General features: G+C 52.6%; 1 protein-coding gene across 1 annotated transcript in view; it reads right to left on the reverse strand.

Moving 5' to 3' along the window:
* Positions 1-19,769, reverse strand: part of FAM20C (FAM20C golgi associated secretory pathway kinase) — a 57,440-nt gene that overhangs the window by 3,880 nt on the left and 33,791 nt on the right. Inside the window, exons 4-9 of the mRNA XM_081297172.1 lie at positions 9,882-9,974; positions 8,139-8,254; positions 1,804-1,984; positions 1,047-1,156; positions 761-842; positions 312-371 (exon numbers count right to left, since the gene is read on the reverse strand). Of these exons, the coding sequence (XP_081153298.1) occupies positions 312-371; positions 761-842; positions 1,047-1,156; positions 1,804-1,984; positions 8,139-8,254; positions 9,882-9,974 (642 nt within the window). The remainder of the gene's footprint in view (positions 1-311; positions 372-760; positions 843-1,046; positions 1,157-1,803; positions 1,985-8,138; positions 8,255-9,881; positions 9,975-19,769) is intronic.

Here is a 19,769-nt window from a genome sequence, read left to right on the forward strand (position 1 = left end):
CCCGTAAGCCCGTGTCCCCAACTGTGGGAGGGGCAGGGGGACGGTCTGGTAGCTGCTGCTGGGGTGCAGGGTCCTTGGTTCTAAGCTAGTGTCTGCTCTGGGGCTTGGCAGCTTCACAGGGCTGTGGTGACAGGAGCCAGCCTAGGTCCTTATGGGGGTCCCTGGAGCTTGGGGTTGTGGATGGGTAGGCAGAGAGCTGATGGCCATGGTGTGGCTAGGGGCTGCCACCAGGTATGGACGCCTGTCTCCTGTGTCACGCAGGGAAGTGGGGAGATCTGGGCCTGCGCCTCCAGGGAAGGCCTGGGCCCTACCTGCAGCACTGCTGTAGAGGTACCAGGATGGAAAGCTCGTCGTGCGCATATTTCCCAAACCTGCCATGAGAGAGCACAACCGTCAGGTCCTTAGTGGGCTGCACAGGCTGGGCAGCCTTTTTGGAATGGATATCCTCCTGCCTTGCTAACTGGGGGCCACTCTCTCCCAGATAGAGCCTGTCTGGGCCTATATTCCTAGGGCAACAGAAGGGGACAATGGGACACACCTCCCAGGGTTACTGTCATAAACCCAGCACCTGTCAAGGCCAACTGCCATCCCTCCCTGTGACGGGGACCCTGTTGCCTCTGAATGGAGGCCTGTATTTCACACAGGGATGGGTCTTGGGACGCCCCTGTTCACCAAGGCCTGCTTCTTCCTGCTCTGGGCTAGGCCACCCACAGGGCAGAGGTGGCCAGCCTGTTGGGCTCTTAGACATGAGGGGACCCACCCTCTTCCGTTGTCCAGGTGGATGATGAATGTCTCGTTTCCAAACTTCTCGAAAGTCTCGTAGTGGTGGCGGTCCATATTCCCTGCGGGGATAAGCACAGGTGCTCAGAGGTCTCCGGCCTGCTGAGAGAGGCGCCTCCTGTCCACCCCAAGTACGGCCTCTAGGGCCACAACCCCGCAGAACCGTAACTAGTATGGTGCCAGGCAGGTCCACTGGGAGCTCTGGGTTGGCACAGGTGGACCTGGGCCCCACATACCCAGTGGCCAGCACATCCCACGGGACATACCCATGAGGAAATCAAAGATGGTCATATCCATGATGTCCAGGATGCGGTGGCCGCTGTCGTAGGGCGGAGTCTGTTTCACCTCCTCACAGTAGTCGGGGTCAACTTCCCACCTGCAGGAGAGCCAGGGTGAGGGGAACTCCTCCATGGATAGGGAGGCCGAGGGAAAATTCTGGGGGCTGCAGGGCTCAGAACAGCACAAGCCAGTGGGGCCACTCTGGGCAAAGAGTGCCTGGGATGTGGGCCAAGTGCCTACAGAGAGACTATGCCTTGGCTGTGGGCTATGAGGTTGCATTAATAGGATTATGGGGCTGGGAGTTGATCATGCTCCAGGTGGAGGCCCCCGCCAGGCCTGAAGCTACTATCAAACTCTATCAAACAGTGGAGATTCACTGTTTCAGAAACAGTGCCTGGACATTGCACTTATCAGGATACCTTGGCTGAGAGAGTAGGACGTGTTTCTTCTGCATAAGGAACAAGAGGAATTGGAAGCAAGGACCAAGCGCAAATACTAAGTCATGTTTTGAAGGACCCAGCGGTAAGGCCAGTGCCTCGGGGGCTTCTAAATCTCAGGTCAGGGCCCTTCCCAATCACCTAGCCCACTGTGCATCGTACATGCTACACAGGGTTGGATTCATGGCTGGCCCTGCCCCCCCTCCTGTCCCATGTCATGAGAACCCAAAGCCCTCCCAGACCTGGTGTCCTAGTCGCAGAGTGGACAAAGTCATCCCAGGTGCCCGGGGCCCAGCACCGCACTCACTCTGCTTTCTTGCGCTTGTGGTAGGAGCGTCGCCAGGGGTTGCGCCAGGTCTTCCTCTTGGCCAGGGACAGGTCTGGCAGGAAGGCTGCCAGGGAGCCCTCTATCTGGTCTGGCCTCCCACACAGTGCGTGCTCTGTGGAGCAGTAGTAGGAGCACTCCCCGTAGAAGCAGATGTTGTTGGCTGGTGGGAGAGACAGACCCCATCACTTACAGCTGTCCCCATGTGCCACCCCTGGCCTTTCAGGGCTCTGTCTGGAGCTTCTTAAGGGCAGGACTCACTCTCAAGCTCACATGGCCTCAGTGATCACCTCCAGCCCCAGGCCATGAGTCAACACTACAGTGGGCTCCTAGGCCCCACAGCACTGGAGTCTGAGGCCGGAGCTGGCTGGCTTCTCCTCACCCCAGAATCCAGGGGCTGCAGTCTATGGAAACTACAGAGTCTCTGTTCAGTAGTCCCCAGAATGATTTGTACCATGAAGAAAGAGAGAATCCACAAAAATGGGAGAATCTTTGCAAATCCCAAAGCTCACGGGGATGTAGTGCTTAGTGTATGTCAAGGACTTGTATGATTCAATAATAAAAAGAATACAATTAATACATGGGCAAAGAACTTGAATGGATCCTTTTCCACAGAAGATATACAAGTGGCCAATGAGCTCATGAAAAGATGCTCCTCAGTGGTCATCGGAGAAATGCAAATCGAATCCACAAAGAGAAAGCACCTCACACCAACGAGAACGGTCTTGATCATTGCAAGGGTTGACGAGGATGCAGAACACTGGAACCACAGTGCCCTGCTGGGGGTAGTGATGTGCACAGGTGCTTGTTAAACAGGAGCTAGCATGTGACTCAGCGGCCCCACCTGCAGGCACCTACCTAAGAAAGATGAAATATATTCCCACCCTTTGCTTGAATGTGCTCACAGCAGCGCTGCTCACAGAAGGAACCAAGCCCCAAAGCCACCAGCTGACCAATGGCTAAACAAGACACAGGATTTTCACACAACCAAGTATCATCCATCCCTGGAAGGGAACAGAGTGCTGAGAGCCTGCACTGCAGACGAGCCATGACAACATCTTGCCCAGTGAGAGAAGCCAGGCAGGGGAGGCCACATGCATGGGCTCAGGGGCATCTTGAGTGCTGGGGCAGGCTCTGGGGTCTTTCTGGGGTGGGGGAAAAGTTCTGGGTTTGCACAATATAGTGAATGTACTAAAACCACTGAATCATGCACCTTGAAATGGTGAGTTTTATGACATATGAATTATACCTCAATTAAAAGTTTAAAAACTCCAAGCTCTTTGCTGTCGTGGTTTACAGTACTCCTACTGGGAGCTCTGGGATGGCCGCATGCTGATCATAGCCTATGGATGGTCTACTCTATGCTTGTATTTGTTTACTGAGTGAATCTGTGTTTTCATGCTCTGACTTGTTTGGTGGAGAAACCTGCACATGCATCGGGTTGTGGAGACAGGGAGGAAGCCTCTGGTGGAGCAGGAGGGGCCCTGCCTGGCTCCCTGTTCCTTCCCACTCACAGGGTCAAGAGAGTGGCCAGTGAGGGTCACAGGGGGGCGGATGGAGAGAGGGGAGGGTGCTGGCACAGCTACAGCCCTAGGAACACAGGATGTCCCAGCTGCTGGCCTCCCCATGAGCTGCCCCCTGCCTCTCCCCTTCCTGGCCTCCACCACAGCAACAAAGCTGGATAATTACCATAGGTCCGTCTTGGGGGGTCAGCTGCATAGTTCTGGCTGCTGACACAAGTCAATCCATTTTCAGGGTGCCATGAAAGTTGATCATGTGGACAGCTACATCCTCCTAAGCCAGTTCTAGACAGTATCACCTTAAGAGGGCAAGGATCCCTCCTCACCAGCTCTAAAGGGCATCTAGGGTGGGGTTGGGGCTCTGAAAGTCAGGGTTCCTTCCAGTTGCATGACCTGGGTGAAGCAGCACACATCTCTGCTCAGCTCTTCACCTGCGTGTGAGGGTCAAGCTGTGCCCGTAGCCTGGGAGAAGGATCATATAAGGCAGCTATGTGAAGTCCAGAGAAGGTGACCATGCAGCAGAGAGGACTGCCCCATGTTGAGGGGTAAGTGGGCATACTTTTTACTTAGTAGCTCCAGTAGACAGAGAGCTAGGGAAAGGCTAGGGCCCCTCCAATAGTGGACAGTGGCCATGGGCTCCCAGGGCCTGGTCCTGACCTGGGGCCAGGAGCACACAGCCCTCCTCATGAATCCAGAAAGTCCTAGCCTGCATGTGCAAGGTCCAGGATGGGCCTGTCTGAGGGATGGAGGTTGATTCAGGAGGATGTGGGTCACCATGCAGGAGGTGACATGACCACCCATCCTGGAATGAGGACCACAACGTTGCACAGGGCAGTGGACATGCCTATCACAGGGATGACCCTCTAGCTGCTGGCAGAAGACCCATGTTGGAAGCCCCATTCTTCCTCAGTGTGTATTTGAATGGGACTGTGTGGACAGTCTTGATGACCATCTGGGCAAACTCAGGCCAGTCTGGAAGAAAAAGGGCCAATTTAATCCTGGGTAAAATCTCTATGCTTTGCAAAGCCCCAAGGAGTTGGGGGCTTTGAGAGCTGCCCATGACCTGTATCCTGCATGGGGGAGGCCACACAGAAGCATCCACCTTGCAGAAATTTACAGAAAAGGCCAGGGAACATGTTCCTTGAGCATATGGAGCTTTAGAGTCTTGGGCTGTAACCTGGTGCTGCCCACAGCTGTGTGGTATCAGGCACTCTGATAACTGTGTGGTAACTGCCCTCTCTGAATGCGACTTCCACAGACCCCACCATGCCTGGGCTCACCAAGGGCTGTAGCCCGCTTCCTTCCTGCAGTGACCCTGGGACTTGAGGGCCACTATTGTTCCTCTATGTCTAGACTTTCCTCCTGGCCACTTGAGGTCTTCTCTTTCTTGACCAAACCCAGAGGCAGACCTCTGCCCCGGGAGACTTGGCTCCTAGTGAAGCAGTGATGACAATTTTGGCATCGGGTGGGTCGGGAAGTGCAAGCAAAGCAGAATGATACTGATGACTCTGAGCAGATTTTGTTTTCTAAAATGAGGTCAAGGCTGGCTCCCAGACCCCACTGCTCCAGAGGAAGCCACACGTTCCCAAAGGCTCTGGGAAGAATCACGCTGAGAGCAGCACATGGCGCAGGAGTGGGTGGGATCCCGGGGGGCTGCACTCTGAAGTGGCGTAGAGTTTGAGAGCGCATTGTCCATGTGCAATGAGCCACTGGGGCCTGGGGCCATCAGGGAGCTCCTGGAGTATCCTGGGTGAATCTGCAGCTGGCAGAAAATGTCATTGAAAGCCAAAAAAAAAAAAAAAAAAAAAAAAAAAAAAAAAGCCAGGGCAGATGTCTGCTGTGGAGTCCCTGGTCCCCGGTAACCCTGGCGAGGCATTTAAAGGAGGGATTTAAGCAGTGTCACCAGCAGCCTCTGTGGGGAGCTCCTGGGACTCAGAATGGATAGTTCCCTGCTGAGGGCCAGGAGGGGGACCAAACACTAACCAAAGAGGGAAGTGGTAAGATCTTGATTTATCTGTTTAGGTTAAGAAGTGGCTCAGGCTTTTGTTTAAAAACAAACAAACAAAAATCCACAGTCCTTCTCTCTTAGATAATGACCTAAATCCATTGGTACTGAAAATTCTGGAGTGGGTGGCTTCAGCAGCTTCGGTGGCTTCATCCTTGGGAGCCATTTGGGTTGCTGCACCCCACACCCCACCTGCTGCCCATCAGCGGGGAAGTGATGCCCAGCATGGAAACCTCTAGCTTCCCCTTTCCTATATCCTCAAACCCCAGTTCCTCTGCTTGTTACTTAAGTAGGTCCATCTGATGCCTGTGGACAGGTGAATGGACAAGCAGAATGTACACATCTCCCCAAGGCACAGTCCTCCACACAGATGGAACAATCTCCAGAGATGCAAATAACGTGGGTGAACCTTGGAGTCAGAATGGTGATGGAACAGAAGCAAAAGCTATGAATGGAGCCTCCAGGTGCTTCACACCACAGGGGGTGGCTGCCCCCGGGGACATGCAAGGCAGCTCAGGGGGCCTGGACGTGAGGTCCTGTGCAGATAGTAGAGGGCGCCACAGCATTGGCGTTCAGAGCCTCCAAGTTTAGCTGGCTAAATGCTCTGTACCTATCACCATAGGCCAACGCACCTCAATAAAACTAAAAGCAGGACAAGGACAACCTACCACATAGTCCCGTCTTTGGAGCTGGGGAGGAGCTGCACTGCTCTTAGCCCTTTATCTGCTGTGCCTGTCACCTAGACCCTCCCTGCCTGCTCACCCAGAGATGGCCCAGCACTGCTGGGTGACAGCTAGAAAGCATAGTCCTGCCTCATGTAGTGGACTTGTCCCACCTGCCCATGCCACCAGGAGAAGCAGCCCTCCATGGGAGTGCTGTTAGCACTGTCAGCTGGGGTCCGGTGCTGTGGGGTGCTGGACTGTCCTCTGCCCACATCCCTGAGGCTGAGCCTGCACCTGCTGGGCAGCGGGACTCATGACATTATCTACCTGTGTTCCAGGTGCTGGGGAGTTGGAGCCCTCCCTCTCTACCCCTGGACCTGTGTCATTCTTTGTCCTGAACTGAGAGCCTGGAAGGAGGTCTTGCTGAAATGCAGGGCATTGGGTCTAAGAATGTTGGTAACTGCTCACCTGGTGGTGGGCACCGAAGCCTGGGGGGTGTTATTCTCTTAATATTTTGAATCTTTGAAAAATGTCACTGCAAAAGTCAAAATAAAGAAAAAAAAAAACAATGAAGAAGACTCACAGGTCTGAGTGCTGCTGGTTTCTGCCCAGTAGCAAAGCTCCCAGGTGTGCATGGCCAGAGGGCTGTGTGGTGTCTCTGTAGGGTGTGCATGCCCGGACCACAGGGTGGTGTCCCCGTGGGCAGTGGGGCAGGAGGTGGGGCTGGCAGTGGTGGTGTTGGTGTCTTGATGGAGGAGTAACATCATGGCCAACCTCAGGGTCAGCTGCCAATCTCTGAGGCTGAGGGGGGCCGGGACTTCAGAGCTTAGGTCCCTGCAGGAAATCCTAAGAGAAGGCCCCTTCTTACAGCACCATGTACAGAGAGCTGCCTGTGAGTGACACCCTCCCATCTCTGGGGCGGCTTAAGCACAACCCACCCCAAAGACCCCGCCAACACATAGGCTCTCATTGGGTCCTTTGATTCTGTCAGGAGGGGCTGGTAGAGGGCCGGGGGAGTGGGGAGCATTCTTCTCTGCCCTTTGGGAATTTCTGTCCTATTTTTCTCTCATTAGGAGGCTCTGAGAGGAGGAGAGCAGATGAGCGTGCAGATGTGTGCTGGAGGACAAGAACAAGCTCAGCTAACGTATGGATATGGATTCCCGGCCTCGCTTCTGACAAGCTCACCAATGCAGTTAGGAGACGGGGCCAGCCATGCACGTTGATCTGAGACAGATCAGGAAACGAGCTTTCGGGTCTGGCTTTTATGTGCCAGCAAGTCTTAGGACACAGCTAATCGAGGCCCTTAATTGGATTTATGTGCACGAATTATGGAGCTGGGCATGTGGCTGGGGCCCTCCTGCGGTGTGAGCATCTCCAGCCGGCCTAGTTCACACACCCACCACTTCATTCCGCTTTGCTGGCATCGCAGGAACCACTGGGCACCATCAAGAATGGAGCGGAAGCGGGGGGGGGGGGGCTCCCCAGAGCTCAGCAGGCACAGAAGAATTGGTAGGAAGCAGCTCAGCAGGGGCCCGGTGCAAGGAAGAGCTCAGACAGTGAGGTCAGCGGAGCCCCAGTCACCAGGTCTAAAGCAACAGGGCCCAGGAGTGAGTGGGTGTGATCAGTGCACACTTGGGGTTCACAAGCAAAGTGTCAGGGCTTCTATGAGCTGAGGATCTCTGTGATGCACCCAAGAGTCCAGCACCTGTGCCACCTCCAGGGGCACAGATAGGGGGAGCTGCTGCTCTCACTAGTTGCTTCCTTAAGGGAAGGGGCTGCTGGCCTGTCTCCAGGTGTGGATATTGCTGGAGAGTGTCTGGGAGGAGGGAGGACAAGGCCACTAGGAGAGACTAAGCATATCCGAGAGGGAGCTCCTTTGCCTTCTAAACCCAACAGTGAACAGAGGTAAAAATAACCCTCCTGCCTAGCACAGGGCACGTGAGTGAGGAAGACCCCCAACTCTGGTTCCTGGAGCCTTGTGGATGGATCAATAGATGGACCAGGGGCTAGGGGCACCCAGCCCTCTCCAAGTAAAAGCTGCCTAGAGGAGTAGCCTTTGCATGACCCCTCTCTAGAGGCTACCAAGGGCGCCACCTGTTGGGAGCCCCATGAAGGGCCGTGCATAGCTACCTGGAGAGACAAAGAAAGTCCTCCACAGCTTCTTGTCTCGAGTGACATCCCGGATTTCTTTGGTCATGTTGACCATCCTGCCGGCCACAGGAGGAACTCTGCGGAAGTCCAGGATCCTGGCAAGAGAAGGATGGAGAAAAAAAAAGTCTTCACTCTCTGTGGTGGATTCCTGGCAGCCCAGGCAGTGGCTGATGATGAACCAGGCCTCTCCTGGCCCTCGCTCAAATCTGGCTTTGGGCCGTGGCTCTGCCTGGCACCATCGGCAACAGGCCGAACACACCCTGGAAGGACGAGTCCTTGTGCATTTGCCTCAGCCCTGCCAGGCACCTGGATAACTAAAACATGCCCTCATTCTAGGGCTAAATTTAAAACTAAATTAAATTACATGAACCATTCTTAATGGAACTCTTTCTGAGCTCCACGGCACGCACTGCCACTTGCTTAATTAAATGGAGATGCCGGATGCAAATGTTTCTTGCTGACACAGGACTTACGATAGCTGCATAGACATCCTCTGCAGAAGTGGCCGGGCGTGGAGGGACAGGTTGCATACCCGGGACCCAGGGTCAGGCTGGCTGTGTGTGGCAGCATGCACCACCTCCCACAGGCAAGCATACCCTGGGCTCTGCTGCCCTGTCTTATAAGCACGTCGACTGGGGTCCATGTTTTCTAGAGAGCAACCTCACGGCTTGGGAGCCCCCATGTTTCTTTCCACAGAAAGGCTTTCTCTCAGGTTGGGCTGTTCTGGGAAAATGCAATGGTTGGAAATCTAACTTCTAGAGATTTCTGCAGTCACCACACAAGGTTTGTGATCATACATGGATCACCCGATTCTGTTAAAATGCAGATCCTGGTCTCTGGGTGTGGGGTGGGGCCCAGACTCTGCATTCAGCCAGCTGCGGGGGTTGGGGATGGTGGTGGGGTGACACTACTATCCACCTAAGGCCCTGCAGAGCAGCCAGGAGGTTCCAGACGCAGAAGTTCCTTTCTGCTGCTGCCTGATGGGTGCTCTCTGACCTCCAGATCCCTTGAACCTGACCCCAGGGTCAGACTGTGGGCTGCCCCTTGAGGGCAGACACTGACCATCCCATGGGGGCTCCTGTGCGTGGCCTCCACCTCTCTGTAGCCAGGTGGAACCTGAAAATGAGCTGCATCCTGCAGGTCAGAGCTGCCCCTCAGGAAGCAGGGACCAGGCCTCAACTCGTTTTGCTGTGGGCACCACTTTCTTCAAGTAGTCTTTTTTCCCCTCAGAGAAGTCCCACCCTGTGATCAGCCACATTAAAATTCACAGCTCTAATACTTCTTCCTCTCTTCTTTCCTGCTTTTCTTTTTCCTGGGTTCTCTGAGACCCCAAACCTACCATTCCTCTGGATGCTCCTTGCTGGGCACACAGGAGGCACCTACCTAGGTGATGAGCCACAGTGGAAGGGCCCATCTCTGAGTATGTATTTCTCTCAGGGCCTCAGTTTTCTGGTCTGTGGAATTGGGGTGTGAAGGTCTGCCCCCCCCCCCCCACTCAGGCATCATGAGAGTTAAAAGAACCAATTCTAGTAGGGTGCTCTGAATACAGACTGCAGAGACCGCCACAGGGAAATGACAGTGACAATACACTGTGGACCCCAGAGGCCAGGCCTGTGCCTTCTCGGCCACTACCAGACCTGTGCTTGATGGGTGCCTGGCTCTCAGAGGAGGGGGCTCCCTTGTGCAGGTGGGAGTGGCTGCTCTGTGGAGGAGGGGGCTCACCTGTCCAGGTGGAAGGCAGCGATCTCCGCATTGTGCCGCTCGTAGTCAGAGAAATAAAAAAAGTCGGGGGGCGTCTCCTGCTCCCTGGTTTGCCTGGAGAAAAATGGGGAGAACAGAAAGGGTTTGTCACTGATAAAACCCCTGGCTGTATGCTGGACACACTATGTCAGTTTTCCAGAGCTGATTTAAACATATGATGATTTTGCTAACCCGTTGTCACAGAGTCACTGTTGAAAATTAAATGATGCAAACTTACCATTAAATACGTATACTTAAGGGTAATAAGTGCTTAGACCTCACCGTTGCCTAGCTGCTACCTGCTTCACTACCCTCTGCAGCCTGGGCTGCAGGTGGAAATTCTGCCTGGGAGGCTGGGCACCTCCTCCCAACCCTGGTTAGTAACTCAGGAGCAGCTGTGGACAGATGGAGCGCTTGCCCCGGGGTGGACAGGAGCATTGCACCATGAGGTTGGTACTCCCCAAACCAGCTCCCCTGGGAGCCCACCTCCTGCCAAATGGCTTCTTGGTTAAGCAATGCCTCTGAGCGGCCCTGCTGCAGAGAGAGGGCCAGACACACACCTCTCCAGGGCGTGGGCTTGAGTTGAGGTTGGGGGACAGTCTGTCTGAAGATATGCCCTCCTGGATCACTGTTACCTCTAAAAGGGAGGCTGGGCAGCCTTCATAGGTCTCCTTTGTGTGGTTTTCTGTCCCACAGGGGCATATAGCACTGGGGCCTGGATTTCAATTTCTCCACTGTCCCGTCCAGGGGTAATGCCCTCCTGTTTCCTGTTCTTGACTTTGGGCCCTCCATTCTTGCCCACAGTTCTCTTGGAAAAGTCTCGCTTATACGTCCAGGGCTAAGTCAGCATTTCCACGTGTGTGTCTCAAGGAATGTCCAGCCTGGATGTCCCAGCACTCAGGGTCCTCAATCAGAGAAGTTAAAGTTTGGGAAACAGGGCCCCTGGAAGTCCCCTTGCGCATTCCCATTGTAAAGGCCTGTAGCCAGTGTGTCTGACCCATGGTCTCAGCCCTACACAGACTGTGGAGCCCACTTTCTGCCCAGCATATCATCCTGACCTGCAGTCCTGAGAAGTCTTGGTTTAAAGCCTTAAATGCAGCCGTTTCCCAGCCTCAGTTCCAAAGGAAAATCCTTCACAAAACTTTCCCCAGTGCCAGCAAAGAGGAGCCACATCATTCCTGCTGCCCTCCCTGGCTGGTACGCAGACAGAAACACTGGAGCAATAAGGCACCACCTGTGATATCCCAAAGCTGGGCCACCAGCTGCTCTGGCAGGGTCCTGGCCCCTCACCTGCAGTGGATGCCGGCCAGCAGCTCTTCCCCGGAGCCCTGGCTTCCCCGCTGGCATGCTGGAGGTTGGTTTCCGGACTTTACTGCTGCTTGGGTGGCCTTGGACAAGGGACAGACTGTGCTGGGCCTCTCTCTTTAAATTCAGGGAACAGCCAGATAGGATATGAGATGTCATGCCCAGTGCCTATCCATTCTGACTTTGAGCCTGGCTTCTTAGTACCAAGTGGCCAACTGCCCTGTTGAAGGCCTGCCTGGCCGTAGTAGGCAGACAAGTGCAGTGTCCCTGAGTTATGGGCAGGTGGATGCCCTGCCAAGGGAAGAGCTAGAGGGCAGCTACCATGAGAGACCTGGCTCCCTTGGGTCCTTGCTGCTCATGGGGAGTATATCTGTGACAGAGGAAGCTCTGGACTACAACTCTCCCACTTTATAGATGGAGATGATGAGGCCATAGAGGGGCAGGGACCTGTAGTGCTAGTGATAGATCCCAGACAGCCCAGAGCTCCTTTGGAGGGTCCCATTGGTCTGTCTGTTTGGTCACTCAGTAAGGCTGGTGCTTGCTGTGTGTGTGTGTGTGTGTGTGTGTGTGTGTGTGTGTGCGCGCTATCATAACCCTGGTCTGAGTCACAGGGGCAGGTCCTTCCTTTGTGGGCACAGCTAGAGGCATCAGTGCTGTCTGGGATTCCACTTTCCACTCTTGTGCACCCCACGCACAGCAGTCTTGGGGCTTGGCAGGAGCTCAGGGCTGGGGAGCTGCATGCTGGCTTCCTGGTCCAGCACTGCCTGGGCCCTTCCTCTCAGAAGCCCAGGGGCCTGGCTGGAGTGAACAGGGTGAGGGTGGTTGAGACCCAGGCTTCCCAGGGCTGCTTAGGGAGGACAAGCAGGGAATCCACCAGCTGGCATATACCAGGGAGGACAGCAGATTCTAACCAGGAGAACCAGGCCCAGACACAAGTCTGTGTCCCCTGTCCAGGGTGCCGGTCATGCCACCTTTCAGGCTGCCTCTCTGGAGCTGCTCACAGTGCAGGCTGCACTCAGCCTGCTACAGGTGAAGCCGTCTGTGCTTCCTACAGAGGCAGGAAAGTTTCCATCTGTAAACTGTACTGAAACTCTCCCTGCTCAAGTAACCACACGCAGACCTGCTTTGAAGGCCTCCATTGCTCTGTAGACTTTGAATATCCCCAGTGTCTCAGGTTCTGGGGTGTTCAACAAACTCCAGGGGAGACAGGGACAAGTCATAGGGCTCTTTCAAGTGTTTGACTTTAAGAATTTGGAAATGTTAACCTATTGTTGCTCAAAATCCCATCAGAGAGCAGCCACTTTGTTGTCATGAAATCTGGGTCCACTGTGCCTCTGCCTGTACCAACAGTCCAGGAAACACGTCTCAGGCCAATCCAGTCGGGGGAATTCCAGCTTAGGATCTGTGCTGGCCGCCTTCTTGGGTGCTGGAAAACATGGCCTGGGTCTCAACCTGCTCCAGTCCCACATCGTTCACAAGTTGGCACTGTCATTCTGGGTAGGCTTGGATGCTCCCAGCAGTGAGACCCACACCCTGCCCCAGTCATGTGCCCATCCTTCAGTTTCCCTGGTCTGAGTCCTTCCTTCCAGATGTGCAGGTGAGCTCAGCCAGGCCTCTCTCGGCTCCCAACCTCAGTGCTGGCTGAGGTTGCTGCCCGACACAGCTAGGCCCCGTGGAGACCCATTGTGGTGAGCTGTGGCTTCTGGTCAGGGAGGATCCAGTCCAGGCTGCAGGTGATGGCCATACTTTAGCTGGGCCTCTCCCCAGCTGTCCTTAATGGTTCCCTGAACATCACTGGCCCCAAAAGAATGGATTTCTTCATCAGCCTTTCTAGGAACCAGTGGAGGAGGTGACACCCCAGGAACTAACCATTCCACACAACCTATGGGTACTTGCTGGAGAGGACTGTGGCTGGGAATGTCCATGGCCTTGCACCAAGTCTCCGTGCAATGTAGTGCAGACAGCGTACTGTGGACAAAGTACATTTCCTCTAACCAGCTGGGCTGGGGGTCCTGGCCATCAGTGTGTATTTTCTCAGACAAGAGAGTGGAGGAGATGGCACATAGGGCCTGGGGCACTGGTGGCAGCAGCATGAGGCCTCTGCTGGGTAAAGCTCCTGAGGTTGAGTCCAGACTTTGTGGAATCTCCTGGATTTGAAATTTATTTAAAATTTCATTTTTTTTTTTTAAAAAAAAGCACTACAGGTCACAGCAGGCTCATCAGTCCACTGGTTGCAGCCCTTGGCTCTGTGGTGGCAGCTTCTATGGGAGCCCTTGAGGCTGAACACCAAGCCCTTGTATTCAACCCGGAAGCCCTGGCTCCCAGGAAAGCCCGTTCCCAGAACACAGTTCTCCTAGATTGTCGTCACTTTTAACTGGAAATGATATGGATGGAAGTGAGGTTTCCACCCTGCGAGTTTTCTGGAGCTTCACGTGTGCAGTGTCTGAGCCCAGATATGGTGCTGAGTGCCAGCCCTAACCCTAACCTAGCCCTGGCATTAACTCTGTTGTAGAAGGCAGAATTATTTTGGTGGCAAATGCTGGCATTGACCACACTCATATGCTAGGTGGGCAGAGCTGGCTTCAGTCCCTGGGGACAGCCCGGCATGGAGGCAGCGCTTGGTGGCCTCAGCAGCTGGCTGGTCGACCTTCCCTCTGTAATGCAATTGTCATTCATTCTTTACCATACAGCACTGCAGCCATGGGCCACGTGTGGCTATAGGGAGCTCAAAATGTGTCTAGAGCCACTGAGGAGGCAGCTTTTAATTCTATTTTTTAAATTAAGTCAAATCTAAATGTCTAGTGGCTGCATGCTAGGCAGCAAAGCTCTGTGGACTGCCTGAGGCCTCCCTGGCACCTCTGATACCTCTGACTGCCCTCCCTCCCCATCTTCCTCCCTCTGTGCTCTCAGGCTGTTCCCCTGGCCACCACCTCTGGGAAGCCCTTTGGAATCTCAGTTCTTTGCATGATGTCTCCCACCCATTCCCAGGAACACAACCCTGTCAGCAGTGGTGCAAAGCTTCAGGGAACTGTCACGGAGCCCCTCCCTTCTCCCTGCCCTGTATGCCCAGCGCTTGCAGAGAGGCATCAGGTCCACTTCTGCTGGAGCACAGACAGTGCCCCAGTTACATCTTCACTCTGCCACTGACCAGCAGTGTGGCCCCAGCCCTGGCAGGAGAAAGATAGGACCTGCACCTGGGTGGCCTGGGATGCAGTACACTCCAGAACCCCATGGGTACCCAAGGTGTAGTCCACACTGGCAGGTGCAGGCTGGACATCCACTCGGAGTTGTCCAGGCTTGCTACCTTGGAGCCAGCCCTTAATGATCAAAGAGCAGCAGGGCCTTGGGGGAGCTGGGATGGGCAACTGGGGTCTAGGGAGGGACCGACCAAGTGAGGGACCCGGGGGATGGGCCAGGACACTGTGTAGCAAAGTTTTGACCACACACTACAGGCAGGCTCACAATAACAAGGAGGCACAGGCACGCACTAACACTCGCACACGCACACCCTACAGAACCGAGCTGTTGGAAGAATCTCAGGAAAAAGGGGTGGGGACATGTTCCTCTGATTTTTCTGGGCACATCTGCACACAGGGACTGGAAAAGAGCCATCATTCTGAATGGACAAAAGTTAAAGGCATTCCCTCTAAAATCCGGAACAAGACAGGGATGCCCTCTATCACCACTTCTATTCAATATAGTTCTCGAAACACTGGCCAGAGCAATTAGACAGACGAAAGAAATTAAAGGCATAAAAATAGGAAAAGAAGAACTTAAATTATCACTATTTGCAGATGACATGATTCTATACCTAGAAGACCCAAAAGGGTCTACAAAGAAACTACTAGAACTAATAAATGAATTCAGCAAAGTGGCAGGATATAAAATCAACACGCATAAATCAAAGGCATTTCTGTATATCAGCGACAAAACTTCTGAAACGGAAATGAGGAAAAACACTCCATTCACAATAGCCTCAAAAAAAATAAAATACTTGGGAATCAACCTAACAAAAGAGGTGAAAGATTTATACAATGAAAACTATAGAACCCTAAAGAGAGAAGTAGAAGAAGATCTTAGAAGATGGAAAAATATACCCTGTTCATGGATAGGCAGAACTAACATCATCAAAATGGCGATATTACCAAAAGTTCTCTATAGGTTTAATGCAATGCCAATCAAAATCCCAACGGCATTTCTTGTAGAAATAGATAAAGCAATCATGAAATTCATATGGAAAAATAAAAGACTCAGAATAGCAAAAGCAATTCTAAACAGGAAGTGTGAATCAGGCGGTATAGCAATACCAGATTTCAAACTATATTACAGAGCAATAGTGACAAAAACAGCATGGTACTGGTACCAAAACAGGCGGGTGGACCAATGGTATAGAATAGAGGACACAGAGACTAATCCACAAAGTTACAACTATCTTATATTTGATAAAGGGGCTAAAAGCATGCAATGGAGGAAGGATAGCATCTTCAACAAATGGTGTTGGGAAAACTGGAAATCCATATGCAACAAAATGAAACTGAATCCCTTTCTCTCGCCATGCACAAAAGTTAACTCAAAATGGATCAAGGAGCTTGATATCAAATCAGAGACTCTGCGTCTGATAGAAGAAAAAGTTGGTTCCGATCTACATATTGTGGGGTCGGGCTCCAAATTCCTTAATAGGACACCCATAGCACAAGAGTTAATAACAAGAATCAACAAATGGGACTTACTTAAACTAAAAAGTTTTTTCTCAGCAAGAGAAACAATAAGAGAGGTAAATAGGGAGCCTACATCCTGGGAACAAATTTTTACTCCTCACACTTCAGATAGAGCCCTAATATCCAGAGTATACAAAGAACTAAAAAAATTAGACAATAAGATAACAAATAACCCAATCAACAAATGGGCCAAGGACCTGAACAGACACTTCTCAGAGGAGGATATACAATCAATCAACAAGTACATGAAAAAATGCTCACCATCTCTAGCAGTCAGAGAAATGCAAATCAAAACCACCCTAAGATACCATCTCACTCCAGTAAGATTGGCAGGCACTATGAAGTCAAACAACAACAAGTGCTGGCGAGGATGTGGAGAAAAGGGTACACTTGTACATTGCTGGTGGGACTGCAAATTGGTGCGGCCAATTTGGAAAGCAGTTTGGAGATTCCTGGGAAAGATGGGAATGGAACCACCATTTGACCCTGCTATTGCCCTTCTCGGACTATTCCCTGAAGACCTTAAAAGAGCATGCTACAGGGATACTGCCACATCGATGTTCATAGCAGCACAATTCACAATAGCTAGACTGTGGAACCAACCCAGATGCCCTTCAATAGATGAATGGATAAAAAAAATGTGGCATCTATACACAATGGAGTACTATGCAGCAATAAAAAATGACAAAATCATAGAATTTGCAGGGAAATGGATGGCACTAGAGCAGATTATGCTTAGTGAAGCTAGCCAATCCCTAAAAAACAAATACCAAATGTCTTCTTTGATATAATGAGAGCAACTATGAACAGAGCAGGGAGGAAGAGCAGGAAGAAAAGATTAACATTAAACAGAGACATGAGATGGGAGGGAAAGGGAGAGAAAAGGGAAATTGCATGGAAATGAAGGGAGACCCTCATTGCTATACAAAATTACATATAAGAGGTTGTGAGGGGAATGGGAAAATAAACAAGGAGAGAAATGAATTACAGTAGATGGGGTAGAGAGAGAAGATGGGAGGGGAAGGGAGGGGGGATAGTAGGGGATAGGAAAGGTAGCAGAATACAACAATTACTAATAGGGCATTATGTAAAATTGTGGATGAGTAACCGAAGTGATTCTGCAATCTGCATTTGGGGTAAAATTGGGGGTTCATAACCCACTTCAATCTAATGTATGAAATATGATATGTCAAGAGCTTTGTAATGTTGTGAACAACCAATAAAAAAAATAAAATAAAATAAAGAAATTAAAAAAAAAAAAAAGAGCAGTCAATGGCCGTGAAAAGATAGTTTGATTTCCCACCACAAAAAGAGCTTCAGAGCTCCTGGGCAGATGTGTGACTTGCCTACCTGAGTCAATTGCACAGATCTGGCCATCAAAGCAGAGCCCACCCAACAGCTCCTGTCTAGTGGCACTCGCAGGCTGGGGCAGTGGCAGAGAATTCACCCTCGCTCTGGGCCAGGTGCCTGAAGCATCTAGCCCATGGCCCCTGTCCCCTGCCAGTAGAGAAGGGCTCAGGGCCCCTGGGCAGGGGACACCTTGGCCCTGTCTGATGCAAGCAGCAGAGCAGCCCTGAGGACAGCGGAAGCAAGTGGCTTCCAACAAACGAACCTTCGAAAGCCAAAGGATGCAGGGCCACCTCACACCCGAGCTCTCCCACCCTGGCCTGGCGCTGTTCCATCAGGTACAAATGTCAATTTAGCCCTTGGGCCTGCCCTCCTCCTGCTTCACCTGCTTCTACTGCCCCTCCATTGAGGACTAGCTGAGGCCCAAGCAGGCCCCCAGCTTTTACAACACTGTGTCTTGTTGGACTTCCCTCCTTGGTCTCCTTCCCCCTCAGCACTTCTACACAACTTTTTCCGGCAGCCTGGGACAGAACACTGCTCCTGGCCCAAAAAGCATTTGGCACATGCTACACTGGGCAGCATTGTGTGGATGCAGCGGAAGGGCCTGGGGGCAGAAGTGTTCTGCCCTACAGATGCTGTGCCCGGTGAGATTTGTTTAGGGATGGGCATTTCATGAGCTGAGGATGAACAGGGAGCTGATAAGAGGAACAGGGCAGCCTCCATCTCCCTGAAGCCTTTGGGGCCTCATTTCTTCCATCTCTGTCACCCCCATGTCACCTCCACAGTATGTGTGAACAGACCACAGATAGAGCAGAGGCAATGTTTGTGGAGCCCAACAGTGAGGGATCCTTCAGCCAATGCCCTAGTCACTCTCCTCCCTCACCCCTGTGGCCTTTTGAGCACATCACATGAACACCTGAAGTCCAGGTGGCTCTCAGCCTTGTGGCTCCAGGAAAGGTCTGGGCACTTCCCTGACGTCTTTCTGATGTCCCGGAACAGTTCCTGTTTCTGTATCACTCACCTCCTCAATGATCCCAGAAGCAGGCAGCTGTCCTAGCCCCACTGTGGCCCCATATGCCACCTGCAGGCTCTTTGGCTTCCAGGAACCTTTCTCCTGAAGGGCCCAGAGGTTCAGAGAAGTGGTGAGGGGTGCTGTATGACTATGCTCTCCTCTCCCAGGAGTCTCCAATGTTGCTCCAGCAAACCTCTCAGTGCACCCCAAATCCTCTCTGACCACTGTCAGCTCCTCAGCCTTGTTGTTGTGCCCTGAACTGTGTCAAGAGGGCAGGAGGAGCACTTACTGGTGGTTGTGGTCCTCAGTTTCCCTTTGTGCATGATATGACAGAGAGCAAGACCCTTAAGGGGTCCCAGGTATCCCATAAAAGAAAGGAAGGAAGGGGTTATTACAAGTTTATACTCCAAACAAACTGCCTGCTTCTAACATAGTGATCAGGCAGCTCCCCCTCTGCCCCACCAACTTGGTCTTTCCCCAGGCTGCCTGCCTTTCATCCGGGCAATCACTGGATGACATCCCAGGACACTTCTCAAGATCCCACTTCGATATGGCACAGAGGGCAGTGGAAGGGCACAGGCTGCCCTCTTCTCCTTGGCTGAAATCCTGACCACCGCTCCCCACAACCTGGCCACCTGCTGATCCTGCCCACTACTTGCGACATCCTGACCACATCTCTGGAGAAGAGGCCATACCCTGTGAACCCGCATTTCTTAAACTGGGTCCTGGAGCCCAAATGCCCTGGGAATGTGTGTTATAAGTGATTATAACATGACCACCCTGGACCAGCTGGGTCAGAATGGTGGGGTAGGGGCGGAAAAAATCTCATTGCAGAGATCTCCCATGATTCCATGACTTCCAAAGCTAAAGCTATTACTGTGGACACCCCTGTAGGCATCCTGACGCTCTCCAGAAATCCTGACCCCCATTTCCTGATGCTCCAGGAACCCTCACAACCTCTGAGGGACACAGCCTCCAGCCCACACAGGAGCCAAGACAGGAAGATGAGCCCAATGCACACCATGATCCCACGGACAGGGCAGGGCAGGGAATGGGCTCATGGTGTAAGGCCTTGCTCAAGTGGGGGTGCTACAGCTCCTGCAGAGACCTCTGGGGAGCCAAAACCTCATAACTCCTCAATGGCTGGCATTCACCCCAGGTTAGAGGCAGACCTGTGCATTCTCAGATCTGTCTAATCAGCCTGTGGCGAGAAGTCCCAGCTCCAGGATGTTCAGAGAGGGCGTGGCCACAGCTGCCTCCCATGCTATGGCCATGTCCCTCATCTGAGAGACATATTTTTCTTCATCTCACCTCTGCAGAGGAGAGTTGGTCCCTGATCATGGCATTCCACCGGTAATGCACAAAACTCCAGGAAAGCAAACAGCACATGCATGCTGGCCCAGGCCCACCCTGCATGCTCTGTAAGAGCTCTGTAAGAGCTGCAGCTCTGAATCTTGACCTGAGGTGGGATCTGTTGCACCCATAGGC

The sequence above is a fragment of the Spermophilus citellus genome (genome assembly GCF_964194105.1).
Source record: "Spermophilus citellus genome assembly, chromosome: 6".
Taxonomy (NCBI): domain Eukaryota; kingdom Metazoa; phylum Chordata; class Mammalia; order Rodentia; family Sciuridae; genus Spermophilus; species Spermophilus citellus.